The sequence below is a fragment of the Anomaloglossus baeobatrachus genome, chromosome 5 (genome assembly GCF_048569485.1).
Source record: "Anomaloglossus baeobatrachus isolate aAnoBae1 chromosome 5, aAnoBae1.hap1, whole genome shotgun sequence".
Lineage (NCBI taxonomy): Eukaryota > Metazoa > Chordata > Amphibia > Anura > Aromobatidae > Anomaloglossus > Anomaloglossus baeobatrachus.
In genome coordinates this window covers 501,237,333-501,253,274 of record NC_134357.1, presented here as the reverse complement: position 1 = coordinate 501,253,274, position 15,942 = coordinate 501,237,333, and the positions used below count along the sequence as shown (strand labels likewise).

The window sequence follows — 15,942 nt, the reverse complement described above, 5'->3', positions numbered from 1 at the left end:
TTTTAATCCAAACCATGAGAAACCAGAAAAGGTCTAACCTGGAACACCTATGCAACAGTCTGGTGGTGGATAACCCCTTTAAATTTCAACAAATTCATTTTTTTTGTCCATTAGATTGAACTGTGTGATTATAAAAAAAATGAAGCCCCTTATCCCGCTGTGCATTTCAGGCTACAGCGGTGATGTGAGTTTGGCTAGTAGTTCAGCAGTTGTCTCAGTATCCCATGTGGGTCTATGGGAAAGTTAATTCCTCACTCCTTATAATAAAACTTTATAATCCCATCTGTTGTAAGGCTATGTGTGAATCAGACCTGAGAGCAGTTCTTTATTTCTACCATGAAAAACCCCAATTGAAGCTTCAATGAAAAGTGTGTTGTTTGCTTTTACGTCACTTTTGTCTTGACTCACTGATTTATTACTGTAGAGTTCTTACATGGGATCTTTATTATGTTACAATATCTCATCTTTTTCCCATTCAGGTCCCTTCAATATCGGATCCTCTCAGATCTTCAATATAAGAGAAGTTTCTTCATTGACCTGTCAAGGATGGATAGGGACAGGGACAAGATGGCGGAGAGGATATTACACCTCACCCTAGAGATCCTCTTCCGGCTTACTGGAGAGGTGAGAGATTCTGATGACGTCACATTACATCATTCTTATCTATGGGAATAACAGATGGACAGAACTGGAGAGGTGAGGACTCTGGGAATGTCTGTAGTGAGGTTTATTAATGTGTCTCTCCATAACCAGGATTACACAGTAGTGAAAAAGAGCTCTAGTGATCGCTGTCAGGACCCTGTGTCTGAGGGATGGGGAAGACCCCTGAGCCCAATCACGGGGCCTCCACCTCACCCCCCGATACATGAGGACAACAATGACCAGAAGATCCTAGAACTCACCTACAAGATGATTGAGCTGCTGACTGGAGAGGTGACACTGCTGGGAATGCTGGGACATTATACAGTAACGCTATGAAGGGATCGGGGGATGACGGTATCATTGTATGTGTCAGGTTCCTATAAGGTGTCAGGATGTCACCGTCTATTTCTCCATGGAGGAGTGGGAGTATTTAGAAGGACACAAAGATCTGTACAAGGATGTCATGATGGAGGTTCCCCAGCCCCTCACATCACCAGGTAATAGACAGGACTAAATACACACGGCCTATAATTATCTGTATGTAAAGAATGAATTCAGTCCCTGTATGTGTTTCCTCCAGTTCTATCCAGTGAGAGGACAACACCAGAGAGATATCCCCGTCCTCTTCTTCCACAGGACTGTAAACAAGAAAATCCCGATGTTCCTCAGGATCATCAGGTAAATGGAGAGAAGGTGTCATGAAATCTCCCCTATGATGTGTAGACGGCTGTGAAGGTCTTTCCTCAGTCTTCTTTTCACCAGTATTAGACACTGAACGGCTAAGGGGCACTTTGCACGCTGCGACATCGCTAGCCGATGATAGCGATGCCGAGCATGATAGTCCCCGCCCCCATCGCACATGCGATATCTTGTGATAGCTGCCATAGCAAACATTATCGCTACGGCAGCTTCACACGCACTTACCTGCCCTGCGACGTCGCTCTGGCTGGCGACCCGCCTCCTTCCTAAGGGGGGCGGGTCGTGCGGCGTCACAGCGACATCACACGGCAGGCGGCCAATAGAAGCGGAGGGGCGGAGATGAGCGGGACGTAAACATCCCGCCCATCTCCTTCCTTTCGCATTGGCGGTGGCGCAGGTAAGGAGATGTTCCTTGCTCCTGCGGCTTCACACACAGCGATGTGTGGTGCCGCAGGAACGAGGAACAACATCGTATCTCATATTGGTGCGAGATTATGGAAATGTCCAACGCTACACAGATCACCGATTTACGACGCTTCTGTGATTGTTTATCGGCGCATCTAGGCTTTACACGTTACGACGTCGTAAAGCACCCTTTAAGGGTACTTTACATGCTGCGACATCTCTACCGATATATCGTCGGGGTCACGTCGTTAGTGACGCACATCCGGCGCCGGTAGCGACATCGCAGCGTGTGACACCAATGAGCGACGATCAACGATAGTAAAATCGTTAAAAAACGGTGAATGTTGACACGTCGCTCCTTTCCTTAATATCGCTGCTGCCACAGGTACAATGTTGTTCGTCGCTCCTGCGGCAGCACACATCGCTATGTGTGATGCCACAGGAACGACGAACATCTCCTTACCTGCGTCTACCGGCAATGCGGAAGGAAGGAGGAGGCCGGCATGTTCCGGCCGCTCATCTCCGCCCCTCCGCTTCTTTTGGCCGGCCGCTTAGTGACGCCGCAGTGACGTCGCTATGACGCCGAACGCACCTCCCCCTTGAGGGAGGGATTGTTCGGTGGTCACAGCGACGTCGCTGACAAGGTATGTGCGTGTGATGCTGCCGTAGCGATAATGTAACGACGGGGGTGGGTGCTATCACTCGCGACATCGCTAGCAATTGCAAGCGATGTCGCAGGGTGTAAAGCACCCTTTAGATTAATAATGTTGGAATGTTTCCTTGGCACATACTGGGTACCTCTAATATATGTGGATATACGAGGGGCGATCCAAAAGTAATGATAATCAATAATAAACACAATGAATATATTAAAAGAAATATATATATTTTTCTACATAGTCTCCTAACAAGTCTATACATTTAGTCCATCTCTTTTCTAAACTTAGAATTCCCTTAGAATTCCCTTCGAAAAAAATTCTTGATCTTGACCCTCAAAAAAAATCCCCAACAGCGCTATTGTCGTCAAATTTCTTGCTCTGGAGGTGTTCCTTGAGGCGAGGAAAGAGAAAGAAGTCACTGGGGGCTAGATCTGGCGAATAGTTTGGACACAAGGGTTACATAAGTATTGTGGGCGACCAAATTCATCACTCCATGGTAGCGGTTTACCCTGTGGTAAAAGGACAATGCCCTATGTTACAATAGTAGTAAAATGTGAAATAAAAATCTGACCCGCACATCCTAAGAGACAAATTAATTAAAAAATATACAGCTGCACTGTGTAGTGCTAAAGCATGCAAACATTAAATAAAGGAATAATGTACCTGAATTACTGCTATTGAAAATAGAAAAATTTAGATACATCGCACATAAATTGGCCAGTTTATGAGAGCCCAGCAGACAGCGACAAGGCGTATCTCTTTGCTGGGTCCCTATCTTGAGATAGGCCTATCCGGGCTGATTAATTTTACATTGTAGTTAAAGGGAATCTGTCACCAAGTTTTTACTACCCCATCTGAGAGCAGCAGGATGTAGAGACACAGACCCTGATTCCAGCGATGTGTCACTTACTGAGCTGTTTGCTGTCATTTTTATACAATCAATATTTCCTCCGCTGCAGTTATAAAGAGCTCATGAATATGCTGGAATACCTGGGAAGGCCAAGTGGTCCTCTGATGATAACCTACTGCTGATTAAACAGTGATTTTCTCAAAACTACTCGAAGCAGCTCAGTAAATGACACATCGCTGGAATCAGGGTCTCTGCCCCTACATTATGCTGTTGTCAGATTAGATGTTAAAAACCTGTTGACAGATTCCCTTTAAGGCTATGTGTGCACGTTGCGTCCTGACCAGTGCGGAAAAGAACGCACCCTCTGGCAGACGTGACGCTGCGTGTTGACAAAAAGAATGCATCCAAAACGCATATGTTTTGGATGCATTTTTGTCAGTGCGGTCCCCCGGCAATTCAGCTCTGCTACATGTCCGCTGGCAGCAGACACAGACAGAGTCAGGCGATGAGAATGAACTCGGATGAACTGCACTCGACTTCATTGTCATCCCGCGGCTCTGTCTCTGTGTGCTGTCATGAACTCAGATGAACCTCCGAGGTCAGTGCCAGGACACAGGAGTCAGCAGCAGTGACATCAGAGCTTCACCCGACTTCATTGTGATCGCACGGCTCTCTCTGTGTGGCAACCTGATTTGCGGTCACACGTGAAGGATTCATCTGTGATCGCAAATCCCCTGAGTGACTGCAGTGAGCCGCGCGATCAGCTGTGCTTTCATTCAGGTTACTCGCGGCCACAGCTACAATCCTCCTGAGAGCGGTGGCCACTGGTAACCTCAGTGACAGCACAGCTGATCACGTGACTCACTTCAGTTGCTTCATGGAGCTCACAGGAGCGGCGGTGTTCTACTGCCACTCCTGTCAGCTTCCAATGTAGCAGAGCTGGAAGCGTCGTGGGACCTTGCGTGGATTATGTCGGACCTGGAGGTATTTTTGAGGGATTAATAAAGTGGTGAAAGAGAGGGTTTTTTTGTCTTTCATTACAAATAAAGGATTTTTTGGATGTGTGTGTTTATTTTCTTTAACTTACAGGTTAATCATGGAAGGTATCTCGGGGAGACGCCTGCCATGATTAACCTAGGACTTAGTGGCAGCTATGGGCTGCTGCCATTAACTCCTTATTACCCCGTTTTCCACCACACCAGGGCAATTCGGGATGAGCCGGGTAGAGTCCTCGGGATGCGGCAATTCTGGGCGGCTGCTGGCTGATATTGTTAGGCTGGGGGGCTCCCCATAACGTGATGCTGTCTGGATCTTCTCACAATTTTCTGGTTAGAATTAGGAGCTGACAGGTTGGATTTATACAGGAGAACTGCAGCTCTGGGATATCTAGTACTGTCATTGTTGGTCGTCAGGTTCATGTATGATCTTCTGTTTTTAGAAATCATTCCACACAAGTTCTCCATCTCTCTATGACTAATTTACTATTTATTTCAGGGTGAAGATCTGATCAATATTAATACTACAGAGACATATGTCAGGGGTATTGTGTGGTATAAAGAGGAGATTCCTACAGATAACCGCACAGGTGAGTAGTGACCACTAATTTCAGAGAAGATACTAATTCTACTTAATCACTTGCTTGTAGAATTACTGTAGAACTTTGCTTTTTTTTAGGGGTTGTTCACACAGATTTTTTTATGTGGATTATAGTGCTTAAAGGCAACCTGTCACCAACTTTTTCCCCCATTAGCTGTGGCCACCAGCAGTGAGCTCTTATATACAGTATTCCCTGGCTGACCCTGAAATAGGTCCTAGGTAGGGAATGGATGGGATGAGCGCTTCGTCAACTTCTCTAATGTCTAAAGAACACACAGGGAATTTACACTGGAAAGTAAAGTAATAACTTCTCTCCAAATGACTCAGTGAGAGGAACTGCAACAACAAAGTTTCTCCAGGTGAATACAAGCCGACTGCTTGCAGTAATGACTTCTAAAGGCTATTTAAACCTATCACCGGCACAGAGTAAGAGGGAATGAGAGTATTTAAAGACACAAAAGGAAGTGCTCATGATGAGGAAGTCCGCAGTATCTTAAAGAGAAAGGGATTAACTCCAAGCAGGGAAAAAGGGAAATTCGGAAAGCAGCCTGTGTAGCCAAACGCTGCGATCTTCTACAACTGGAAACTACAGGACTCTCTGTCAAGCATGATAAACCCATGACATTGGAGGAGCTTGCTAAACCTGGCATGAAAATTTTCTTGATCATGTTGCCACATTTCAAGGTATTTTATGCCAGTATACCACAGAAAATATTTTCATGAAATGTTGTGGAAGGACCTTACGGAAGCAGTTTAGGCCAGTTTCACACATCCAGAATTTCGCCAGATGCCGTTTCCGGCACGCATGCAGTACAGTACATTCATTTACAGTGGAAGCGCGACACCATGCGGACAAATGTGGTTGTGAATGAAGCACACAACCGCATGGTGTCGCACTTCCACTGTAAATGAATGTACTGTACTCAATGCGTGCTGGATCCGGCATCCGGCGAAATGCCGGATGTGTGAAACGGACCTTATGGGAGAAGACCCACCGCTGCAACATAGTTGAAGCTATTTTGTAGAGAGGAATGGACTAACATGCCTCCAAGCAGATGTACAGGATTAATCAATAATTACCAGAAATGTTTAGATGCAATAATTGCTGCACTAGGAGGGTTGCACCATATCGATTAAGAGAAATTTCACATACTTTTGCCACTCACAGACATGATATTGGATTATTTTATTTTATTTAAAAAATGACTAATTTTTTCAAAAGGAACCAGAGTGCTGTTGTGGTTGCATCTGCGCTGCTGGAAATGAGGGGCTATCTTGATAAAGTGAGGAGCACTTCAAAACGCGTTGACTAAACCACCTTTATACAGATTCTACGTATAGTCTATTTCTTCATTTCCAGCAGCACAGAGGCATCTACATCACCATTCTAGTTCCTTTTGGATTTCTCTCAGGCTTACGGCCTGTGACGTCTCCAGCAGCTCGTTCTAGGCTTTAATCAGGGTTGTGTGATACACAACCATACAAGGTGAGTGATCATCCCACTTAATGATCACCAATTTTTTTCCGGGTAAGACCCTATTTACACTTGTTTTTCCAGTTATCTAATATTTTGACTCCTTTGCTTGATTTGGTTCTCTTAATCTGCTACTAGTAATGATGAGTGAGTGTAATCGTCACTGCTAGATACTCGACCGAGCATCGGGGTTGCTCGGTTACACTTGGCCGAGTATCATGGGTGTTAGGATGTGTCGTTCATGAACGATCAGACACAGAGCTGGGTCCCTACAGTGAATGATGGGAGCTGCACCCCAGTGAAAGCACCTTGCAGTCTCTGAATGGCTCTCACTGGGGGTATAAATATATTTTGAATACTGTGTGTAAAAAAAAAAAACCCAACCAACCTTCTGCCAGAAGTATTCTGTATAATAGCTAGCCATATGTGGGTGGAGAGACGAACTGCCCAATAATTGACCTCCGTTATTCGCGTTACTATATTCGAGCTCGTCAAAGCATCCAAGCTCCTCGACTCAAGTAAAGAGCACTCTAGCACTTTTCTGTCTTCTCATCATTAATTATAAGGACTGGTGTAAAAATCATATGTAGTTTTAAATGAAATTTATACAGCAACATAAGAAAGCTGTGAAGGTTCACAAACTTTCAAGTATCACAGTAAAGGTAGATGATCTAAAAAATAAAACAGGGACTGGCAAACATTGCTTACAAAGGACACTTCTGCAAATTCTTTTTTTTGAGGTCCACCAGTGCTACCATATTCGTATACTTGGCCAGTGTTATGTCTTGTGTGTACATGACAATACTACTCCTCTAATGTACAGTGTAACATAAACTTATAGAGAAAATGCCTGCAATAGAGAAGAGGAACATGAAAGGTGCTATATTGACTCATATGTTAGTCAGTTCATAATTGAAATCCTTTGAAATTTGGAAATGTTATAAATTATATCTTATATATATTCAATATATTTCCAATGCAGCTTTATTAAAAAAAATAATAAACTCTGATACTTTTTCTTGGCAGATGACTATACCAAACGCTTAGTGGAACATCTGACATTTACAGATTTTAAAGCAGAGGATCAGAATATCACACCAGATACATGTGAAGAACATGTCATTATGCCAGACACACCTCAAGCCCTTCTCAGAAAAAATCCGTCCTCTGATCCTTCTCAATCCGTCTTTTCTTTTGCTTCATCAAAGACAAATATGCAAAACAAAAGTCATAGAAGAGCTGTTGAACATGAAATGGCATACGTAGGGGAGAAACCATTTTTATGTTCAGAATGTGGGAAATATTACTGTACTAAATCAGGGCTTCTTAAACATAAGAAAAGTCACACAGAGGATAAGTCATTTTCATATTCAGAATATGGGATATGTTATAGTGAGAAATCCAAACTTGTCACACATCAGAGCACTCACACAGGAGAGAAGCCATTTTCATGTTCAGAATGTGGGAAATGTTTTAATCAGAAAACACAACTTGATAAACATCAAACAGTTCACTTGGGGTATAATGCATTTCCTTGTGGGGATTGTTTTACAAATAAATCATATCGTATTACACATCAGAAAAGTAAAGGGAAAAAGGTTCATTCATGCTCCGAATGTGGTAAGGTTTTTACAAAGAAATTTGCTTTTGTTTCACATCAGAGAATTCACACAGGGGAAAAGCCATATTTGTGTTCAAAATGTGGGAAATGTTTTACACTGAAACATCATCTTGTGAAACATCAGGAAATTCACGCAGAGGAGAAGAAAAAGCCATTTTCATGTTCCAAATGTGAAAAATGTTTTAGAGAGAAATACAATCTTGTTAGACATCAGAAAACTCACACAAGGGATAAACTGTTTTCATGTTCAGAATGTGGGAAATATTTTACAGAGAAATCATCTCTTGGCAGACATCAGAGAAATCATACAATGGAGAAGCCATTTTTATGTTCAGAGTGTGGGAAATGTTTTACCTTTAAATCAGAGCTTGTTACACATCAGAGAATTCACACAGGGGAGAAGCCATTTTCATGTTCAGATTGTTCAAAAAGTTTTGATCGAAAAGCAAATCTTGTGAGACATCTAAGAATTCATGCAAAGAAATAGCCATAATCTTTTTTTCTTCCAAACAGTTTTTATTGATTTTACATATTCTACACAATATCGTATCATACGAAGTATTATCAGGTACATTGACATAAAATAAGTCAAAATTATAGAATCCAAACTTAACTTACATGAAACAAACCCTTAAGTCCCTGTGCCACTCTTTAATATTTCTACTGTTGACGCCGTGCCTTGGTCATGTCATACCATCTTACCCTTGTCCTTCACCTTAGTCCCCGCTAAGTAATCCTCAATTTTCCCAAGCTGCCCTGGATTTCACTCAGAAGGTACCACTCCGTATTCCTAAAAGGTGCCACTAAATGATCTATTTCTTCCTGTTTAAGATAAACTTCAATAAAAGTTTTCCACCTACTAAAAAATTTGGTAGTCTTATTGTCTTTGTCCCTTTCTGCTTCTAGTTTCTCCATCCTCAAAAGATTATGTAATTCCCCGATGACTTCCCCTGTGGATGGAGCCTCCTCCTGTATCCAATGCTTTAGGATGCACCTTTTAGCTATCATAGCTATATCATGTATGATTGCAAATGTCTTTTTGTCCCGAGAATTCAGACCCCCTCTCACTCCGCCCTCAAAGAAGTGAAAAATCCACACCATTAGCTCTGGTTTGCAGGAAATTTTCCATGTTGTCTGGGCTAGTGTTCCGACTTGATTCCAGAACCTCTTTATCATCCTGCATTCCCACAGGCCATGTAGCATGTCTGTTTTTTCTTTATGGCACTTAGGACACCGTGCCTCCCTGCCCGGTATGTTGAAACCCAAAACTGCCCTGTGTAATATCCTAAATTGGGTGTCTCTCCAGCTCTCATTGGTGACTTGTTTCCGCATCTGAACCCATCCTTTCAATATGACCTCCACCACTTCTTGCCCTTTCAGTTGTTTTTTCCATGCTAAAAGTGTACGACTATCTTCCCGGGATATTAGCACACCTCTAAATGTTCGGTATATTCGAGAGACATTCAAATTTGTTACATCGCCTTCCATAAGCTCGTCAATCATACTCTTGTTCAGTTCCCTACCAATCTCACCCAGCTCTCTCATTATTCCATGTTTCAATTGTTCGTACTGAATAATGTGGAAGCCATTGAGGTTGTATTTATCAAGCACTTCCCGACCTGTCATCCACCTTCTCTCTTCCACATTCATTACATCTGTCATTCTCCTAACGCCCTTCTCTTTCCATTTGAGGAATAGTCTATTCTCTCTCCCCTGGGGGAAGTTTGGTGATGCCCAAGGATTTAGGTATTTTGATGCCTTCCATGAAAGTCCCAATTTCCGTCTTACCAATCTCCAGGCCAACATGGTGTCTCGGAATATAACGGAGTTTCTTATGTGACCTTCAACCTTGGACAATGGGGAGTGAAGAATAGACGTCAGATCCCATGGCTCAACGTACTTGAGTTCCATACCATAATCCGAGTGCCTACTCGTTCCTCTCAGCCAATCGATCACGTGTCTCATGATGCACACAATGTTATACCCTCTGACGTCCGGAAAATGTATCCCTCCCTCCTCCACAGACTTCATCAGCGTGCGCAGCTTTATTCTGGGTTTCCTTCCCCTCCAAATAAAATCTGCATACGCTGAGTTGAGTCTGTTGACATCCCTTAGTGTTAACAATAATGGAATCGTTTGGAAGGGATACAGCAGTCTAGGGAAGCTCATCATTTTTATGAGGTGACATCTTGCCAGTAATGGCAGGGGTAGTCCCTTCCAGCCCTTCAATTGATTTATGATTTTTCTGATCAGTGGACCATAGTTCATTTTATAAATTGATTGCACCGACCTTCCTACATGTACTCCCAGGTATTTGACTGATGTTTGTGCTACCGGAATTCCATTCACATGCCCATCGCTTAACATACCCCCAGCTGGCCCTTGGTCCCCGCCCAGGAATAGCAACTCACATTTCTTTTTATTTAATTTAAAACCTGAAAAGGTGCCAAATTTTTCTATCATGCTAAGTGTCCGGGGCAGGTCCGCACCAGGATCCCCCATGAATAGAATCACGTCATCAGCAAAAAGCGCTATCTTCATTTCTGTACCCCTTATGTTGATCCCTTTAAAACTATTATGACCCTGCAGCACTCTTGATAGGGGTTCAATTGCCAGGTTAAATAACAATGGGGATAGCGGGCATCCTTGTCTCGTCCCTTTCTTCAGGGGGAACACGTCGGACAAAAAACCCGGGGTGTGGATCCTTGCTCCTGAGTTGGCATATAGACTGTTAATATAGAGTCTCATCTTACCTATGATCCCCGCGGCCTCCATCACCTTGTCTAACCAGCTCCAGTTAACATTGTCGAACGCTTTCTCGGCATCGAGTGTGACTAATGCAGGACTTACCCCCCCCTTCGTGCGCCCCAATCTCACTGCGTCTACCACTAGAATCGTCTTCCTAATGTTGGTCACCGCATTTCTCCCTTTTATGAACCCTACCTGATGTTCTGAAATTAACCTAGGTAAGACCGTGGCCAATCTGTCCGCCATGATTTTAGACATTATTTTTAAGTCCTGGTTGATGAGCGAGATGGGCCGATAACTCGAAGGGTCGTCCAGGTCCTTGTTTCCCTTGGGTATTAATTTAATGTATGCTATATTGGCATTTTTAGGGATTTCTGTTCCCCCCAGAATTGCGTTAAAGACTGAAGTTAGATCCGGAGAAATCAGATCCTTGAGGACTTTGTAAAATTCGCTGTTGAAACCATCGGGCCCTGGAGCCTTATCAGTACTAAGTTCCCCAATTGTTTTTGAAACCTCCTCCTCTGTGATATCTGCGTTTAAGACTTCCAGTTCCTCCTCCGTTAAGCTAGATAATTGGGCTTGCCTTAGCCACTCCGCCTCCTCAGTCATGTCGTTATGTCCTGGCCCGTACAACTTTCTGTAATATTCTTCCAAGACCTTATTAATTTCCTTGGGATCCGATGTCACCCCTCCACCCTTTATTTTCATTTTAGAGATTACCGTCATCTTTCTGTTGCCCCTTGCTAAATTTGCCAACATCCTCCCCGCCTTATTCCCAAATCTATGAAGATCCGCCTCTTTATGTGACCAGAATAGTTGTTCCTTTTTTTTTGCCCACTCGTCAAAGTCTCTCTTGGCCGCCATCCACCTATCTTTTGCCGTGATAGACCTGTCTGTCAGATAGTTGGTATACGCTAGTCGCACTGCCTCGCTGTGAAAATTGTATTTCACGTTCGTCTTTCGTTTAACCATGGCCGCATACCCCACCAAGCGTCCTCTCAAGACCGCTTTCGCCGTTTCCCAGAATAATACTGGCGTCGCCCTATGTTCCTTATTATTTTCTGAGAACTCTTCCCACCATTCCTTTATTATCTTGTGAAAATTGTCCTGTCTTAGGAGAAACGACGGGAATCTCCATATAATGTCTGATCCTCTCTTGAATTTCTCTCTAAGACCCACTCTCACCGGACTGTGATCTGAGATCACCATACTCTCAATCATGCAGTTCTGCACACCATTTGCCAATTCCAAAGACAACCAAATCTGATCTATACGAGACCAACTGTTATGTGGGTGAGAGAAGTGCGTGTACACTCGGTCATGTGGGTGAGTTACTCTCCAAATGTCTTTTAGTCCTACATCCTCCAACGAAACCTCTCTGTGGGCTGAGCCCTTGTCCCCGTGTCCCACCACACCCTCTCCCTTGCTTCTGTCCTCCGCTGAGTCTGGCACTGCATTAAAGTCCCCCGCCACTATGATGTTAGTTTCCCTATCTGAGAGAATTATGGATTTTATGGTGTCATGGAACTGATTCTGTTTCGAGTTTGGGCCATACACATTATATATACTGAGTGTTCCCGCTGGGCTGGTAATTGTTAAATGCTGCCATCTTCCTTGATCATCCTCTTCCTGAGCCACCACTTCATGGCTAAGCTGTTTGTTTATCAAAATCATTGTGCCCGCCTTCCTTCCCTGTGCCGCTGCCCCATATACTGAACCCACCCAGTATTTTTTCATGCGGAAAAAATCTTCCCTCCCTAAGTGGGTTTCTTGTAGAAGCGCAATATCAGTTTTTAGTCTTTTCAAGTGTCTTAATATCATTGCTCGCTTGTTAGGTGATCTAAGGCCCTTAACATTCCACGTTATTAGTTGCACCATGTTTGTCTAAATGGTTTGCTCTTGGTGATACTGCCCTTCAAGACCTCGACTGTAAGAGAGACACGACTGTCAACAATGCACTCACAAGTGGTTCCTACAGAATGGCATTTCTTTTCCCCAACTCTAAAATAAACCCCTATACAACATATGAAAAATATAAATCCTATAACGACCAAACAGGTTTTCCCTTTAAAGGGACTTTCGGCTCTTTTTGCCATGTTAGTGACTTCCCTTCTTCCTGGCCAAATTATGAGTCTCCCTAATCACCCCCCTGATAAACAAATTCTATGTTTCTTTCCCCCGAGTATCGCACAACAACCTTAGGTATTATGCAAGGAATAAAACGATATGTCATATATAGTAGAACCTTAGCGAGAGTTCTTCCGCTGGCTTAGTCCTGATTTTGTGGGACCTTCCTTTCAACCCGTTCGGATCCACTGTATTGAGATCTGAAAGAAAATCCAGAGAGAGAGAAGCAGAGCCCAGAAAAGAGAGAAAAAGAAGAGAGTGAAGAGGAAAAAGAGAAAGGTGAGGAAGAAAAGAGAGACGAAGAAGAAGAGGAGGACAAAACAGGGGAAAGAGCAGAAGAAAAAGAGAGGAGAAGAAGAAGAGAGAGGAGAAGGGGAAGGAGAGAGAGAGAAAAGAGGAAGAGGGGAGAAAAAGAAGGGGAAAGAGAAGAAGAGGAAGAAGAAGAAGAGAGAGGAGAAGAAGAAGAGGAGAGAAGAGAAGAAAAAGAGAGAGAAGAAGAGAGAAAAAGAGGAAGAGAAAGGGGAGGAAAAAGAGAGAAGAGGAGGAAAAGAAAAAAAAAAAAAAAAAAAAGGGGGGGAGGAGAAGAAGTATAAGGAGAAAGAAAAGCAGAAGGAGAAGAAGAAGGTAGAAGAAGAAGGAAAAGAAAAAGAAGGAGAAGAGGAAGGAGAAGAGAGAGAGGAAGCAGAAAAAGGACCTCTCATCCTCTCCTCTCCCCCGTCACCGAAGGTAGGAAAAACGATTGGTTCCCTCTCCGTCCCTCTCACACCGACCCCCCCCCTCGGCCCGCTCCCCCTCCTTGGTCAAGGGGTTCAGAGAAAAGCCAGTAAAAATCAGTTCAAGGGTCATCACGTGACTTGGTGGCTCTCAAGGGTGCTGCTCCCTGAAGTCCGGTCTGGGGCTAGGTTGCTGTGCTGGACTCCGATTCCCCTCTCCGTTGGTCTCAGGGTGTGTTTGCCTGCTGTGTTGTCCGTCCCCTCTTCCTGAACCTGTAGAGGAGCCTTTTCTGTAATTTCCTCCTTCATTAGATCTCCTCTCCAGAGGCTCTGCCCGACTTCTGTCGTGATCTGACATAAGGATGTTTTCCGCTTCCTTGTGGTCTTTATAATATGAGAATGTTCCATTGGAGTTCCTGACCTTTAGTATGGCTGGGTAAAGTAGTTGGCATTTTACTCTTTTGTTGTACAGAAATGTGCACAGCTTGCTGAAGTCCTTCCTCCGCTTGGATACATCAACCGAATAGTCCCCAAAGATCAGCAGTCTATTTCCTTGGTATTGTAGGGGCCGTTTACGTTCTCTAAAGGCCTTCAATATTTCTTCTTTGTGCTTGTAGTCGAGGTATTTGACTATCACCTGTCTGGCTCTTGGCGGGTATTTACTGCTTGGACTTTGTCCCTCTCCTTTGCTCATCTCTTGTTGCCTCAATGGTCCCACTCTGTGGGCCCTTTCCACTCTGAATTTCGCTTTTATACCCAACGCCTGTGGTAGATCCACCTCGCAGATGTTGTCTTGCTGCCCCAATGATACCGATTCTGGCAGCCCCACAATACGTAGATTATTTCGTCTCGATCTGTTTTCTAGGTCCTCTGCCTTGTCTTTCAGGTATTCATTAGATTTTATTAAAGTTGCTATTTGATCTTGCATGGTCGAGATTGCCTCCTCAGAATTAGAGATTCTCTGCTCTGTTTCTGTCAGTCTATTTGAGTGATCAGTCAATTGCTTCTGCATGGCGGCTAGTGAAGATTGTATGGCTGCCTCTATGGCTATTTTTATCTCCTTAGATAGATGAGATGTCACTTCTATTGCCAATTTTTTATAGTCCACATGTATCTCTTGTACTTGCTTATTGTGACCAGCAGGTGGTGCTGTTTTCATAGACCTTCTTGTTAGTGTGGAGCCTCTGCCTCCCTCTGTCACCCTATAGGGCTGAGATGGAAGTGTGTCTTGCTGTTTTTTACTTCCTTTACCAGGAATGGCAGAGGATGATCTCCTCCTGTAATGAGATTGCCCCCATTTGCCTCCTCTCTCTCTCCTCTGCTGGCATGCATCTTCCTCCGGCCCTCCTGGTCCTCCACTGCCCCCCTCCATATCGCCGACCTCCTCCTCTCTCAGCCCACCCTCCATGTCTCCCTCATCCTCCCACTGTGAGCTGCCCTCCTCTGGCCCCTGCATCCACCTCTCTCCAGCTCCGGATTCCTCTGTCTCCTCAGCCGTGTCCTCCATTACTCTGCCTTTCCAGCATGGATCCGTCTCGTCTCTCCCCTGCACCTCTGGCTCCGCCCCCGACATGCTTGCCGGCGCCATGATCAGTGCATTCACATCTCTCCCAGCCGCAGCGTCGCCATTCCTCCCGGATCCTTCACTGCAGCCAGCGCTTCTCAGCAGGTAGCGATCCATCACTGCTGGCCTCCGCTTTCCTGCTGAGTGATTTTTGTCTTGTTCCCGGAGGCGGGGGGCTTCTTTCTGACTGGTTTTTCCAGGGGGTGGCAGGAGCTTCTCCCTCAAGCCTCCACCGCAGCCAGGACCGGAACCGGAAGTCCATAATCTTTTTTTAATCATTATATTTATAACATCTTAAAAAAATACAAGTTATTGTAAAGTAACATGTCTACAAATAAAGGGAAAGCATTGAAGTTTAGATTAAATGCTTATTAAAAAAATTATATGATGGCCATTTGTTATTGAGAACTACATTAGTATCAAAATAATATACCTGTATCTGAACCATGTACATAATATATTTTAAATTGTATAACTAAACCTTAAAAGAGTTGATCAGTTATGCTTTTACTTATCCTATTTGACATTAACAATGCAGAAACAATGCTATGCATGATCAAGACATTTGCCAAGACAACCATCGATATCCAACGTTATCCCTCTAAATTAATAGGGTGACCTGATCATTAGATGAGACCAAACCAAGACATACATAGAAACGATGGGAATCCAAAGTAAAAGTATGAACCACTCACCCCCAAACAAAAGTTACTTGGCATGGTCAAGGAGAAGTAAACTTCACAAATTAATCCTGTACCATCGAAGTCTGTTTTAAAACTGCTGACCACCCCAAATTTTTCACTTTTGACCAGTGTAATTTTATGTGGTAATAACTATGGAATAT

At 43.9% G+C, this 15,942-nt stretch overlaps 1 protein-coding gene across 1 annotated transcript in view; it reads left to right on the top strand.

Moving 5' to 3' along the window:
- LOC142312833 (uncharacterized) overlaps window positions 1–8,841 on the top strand; it is a 125,901-nt gene extending 117,060 nt beyond the window's left edge. The window contains 1 exon segment of the mRNA XM_075351818.1: window positions 7,723–8,841. Coding sequence (XP_075207933.1) covers window positions 7,723–8,433 — 711 coding nt within the window. The 3' untranslated portion in view covers window positions 8,434–8,841.
- The last annotated feature ends 7,101 nt before the right edge of the window (window positions 8,842–15,942 follow it).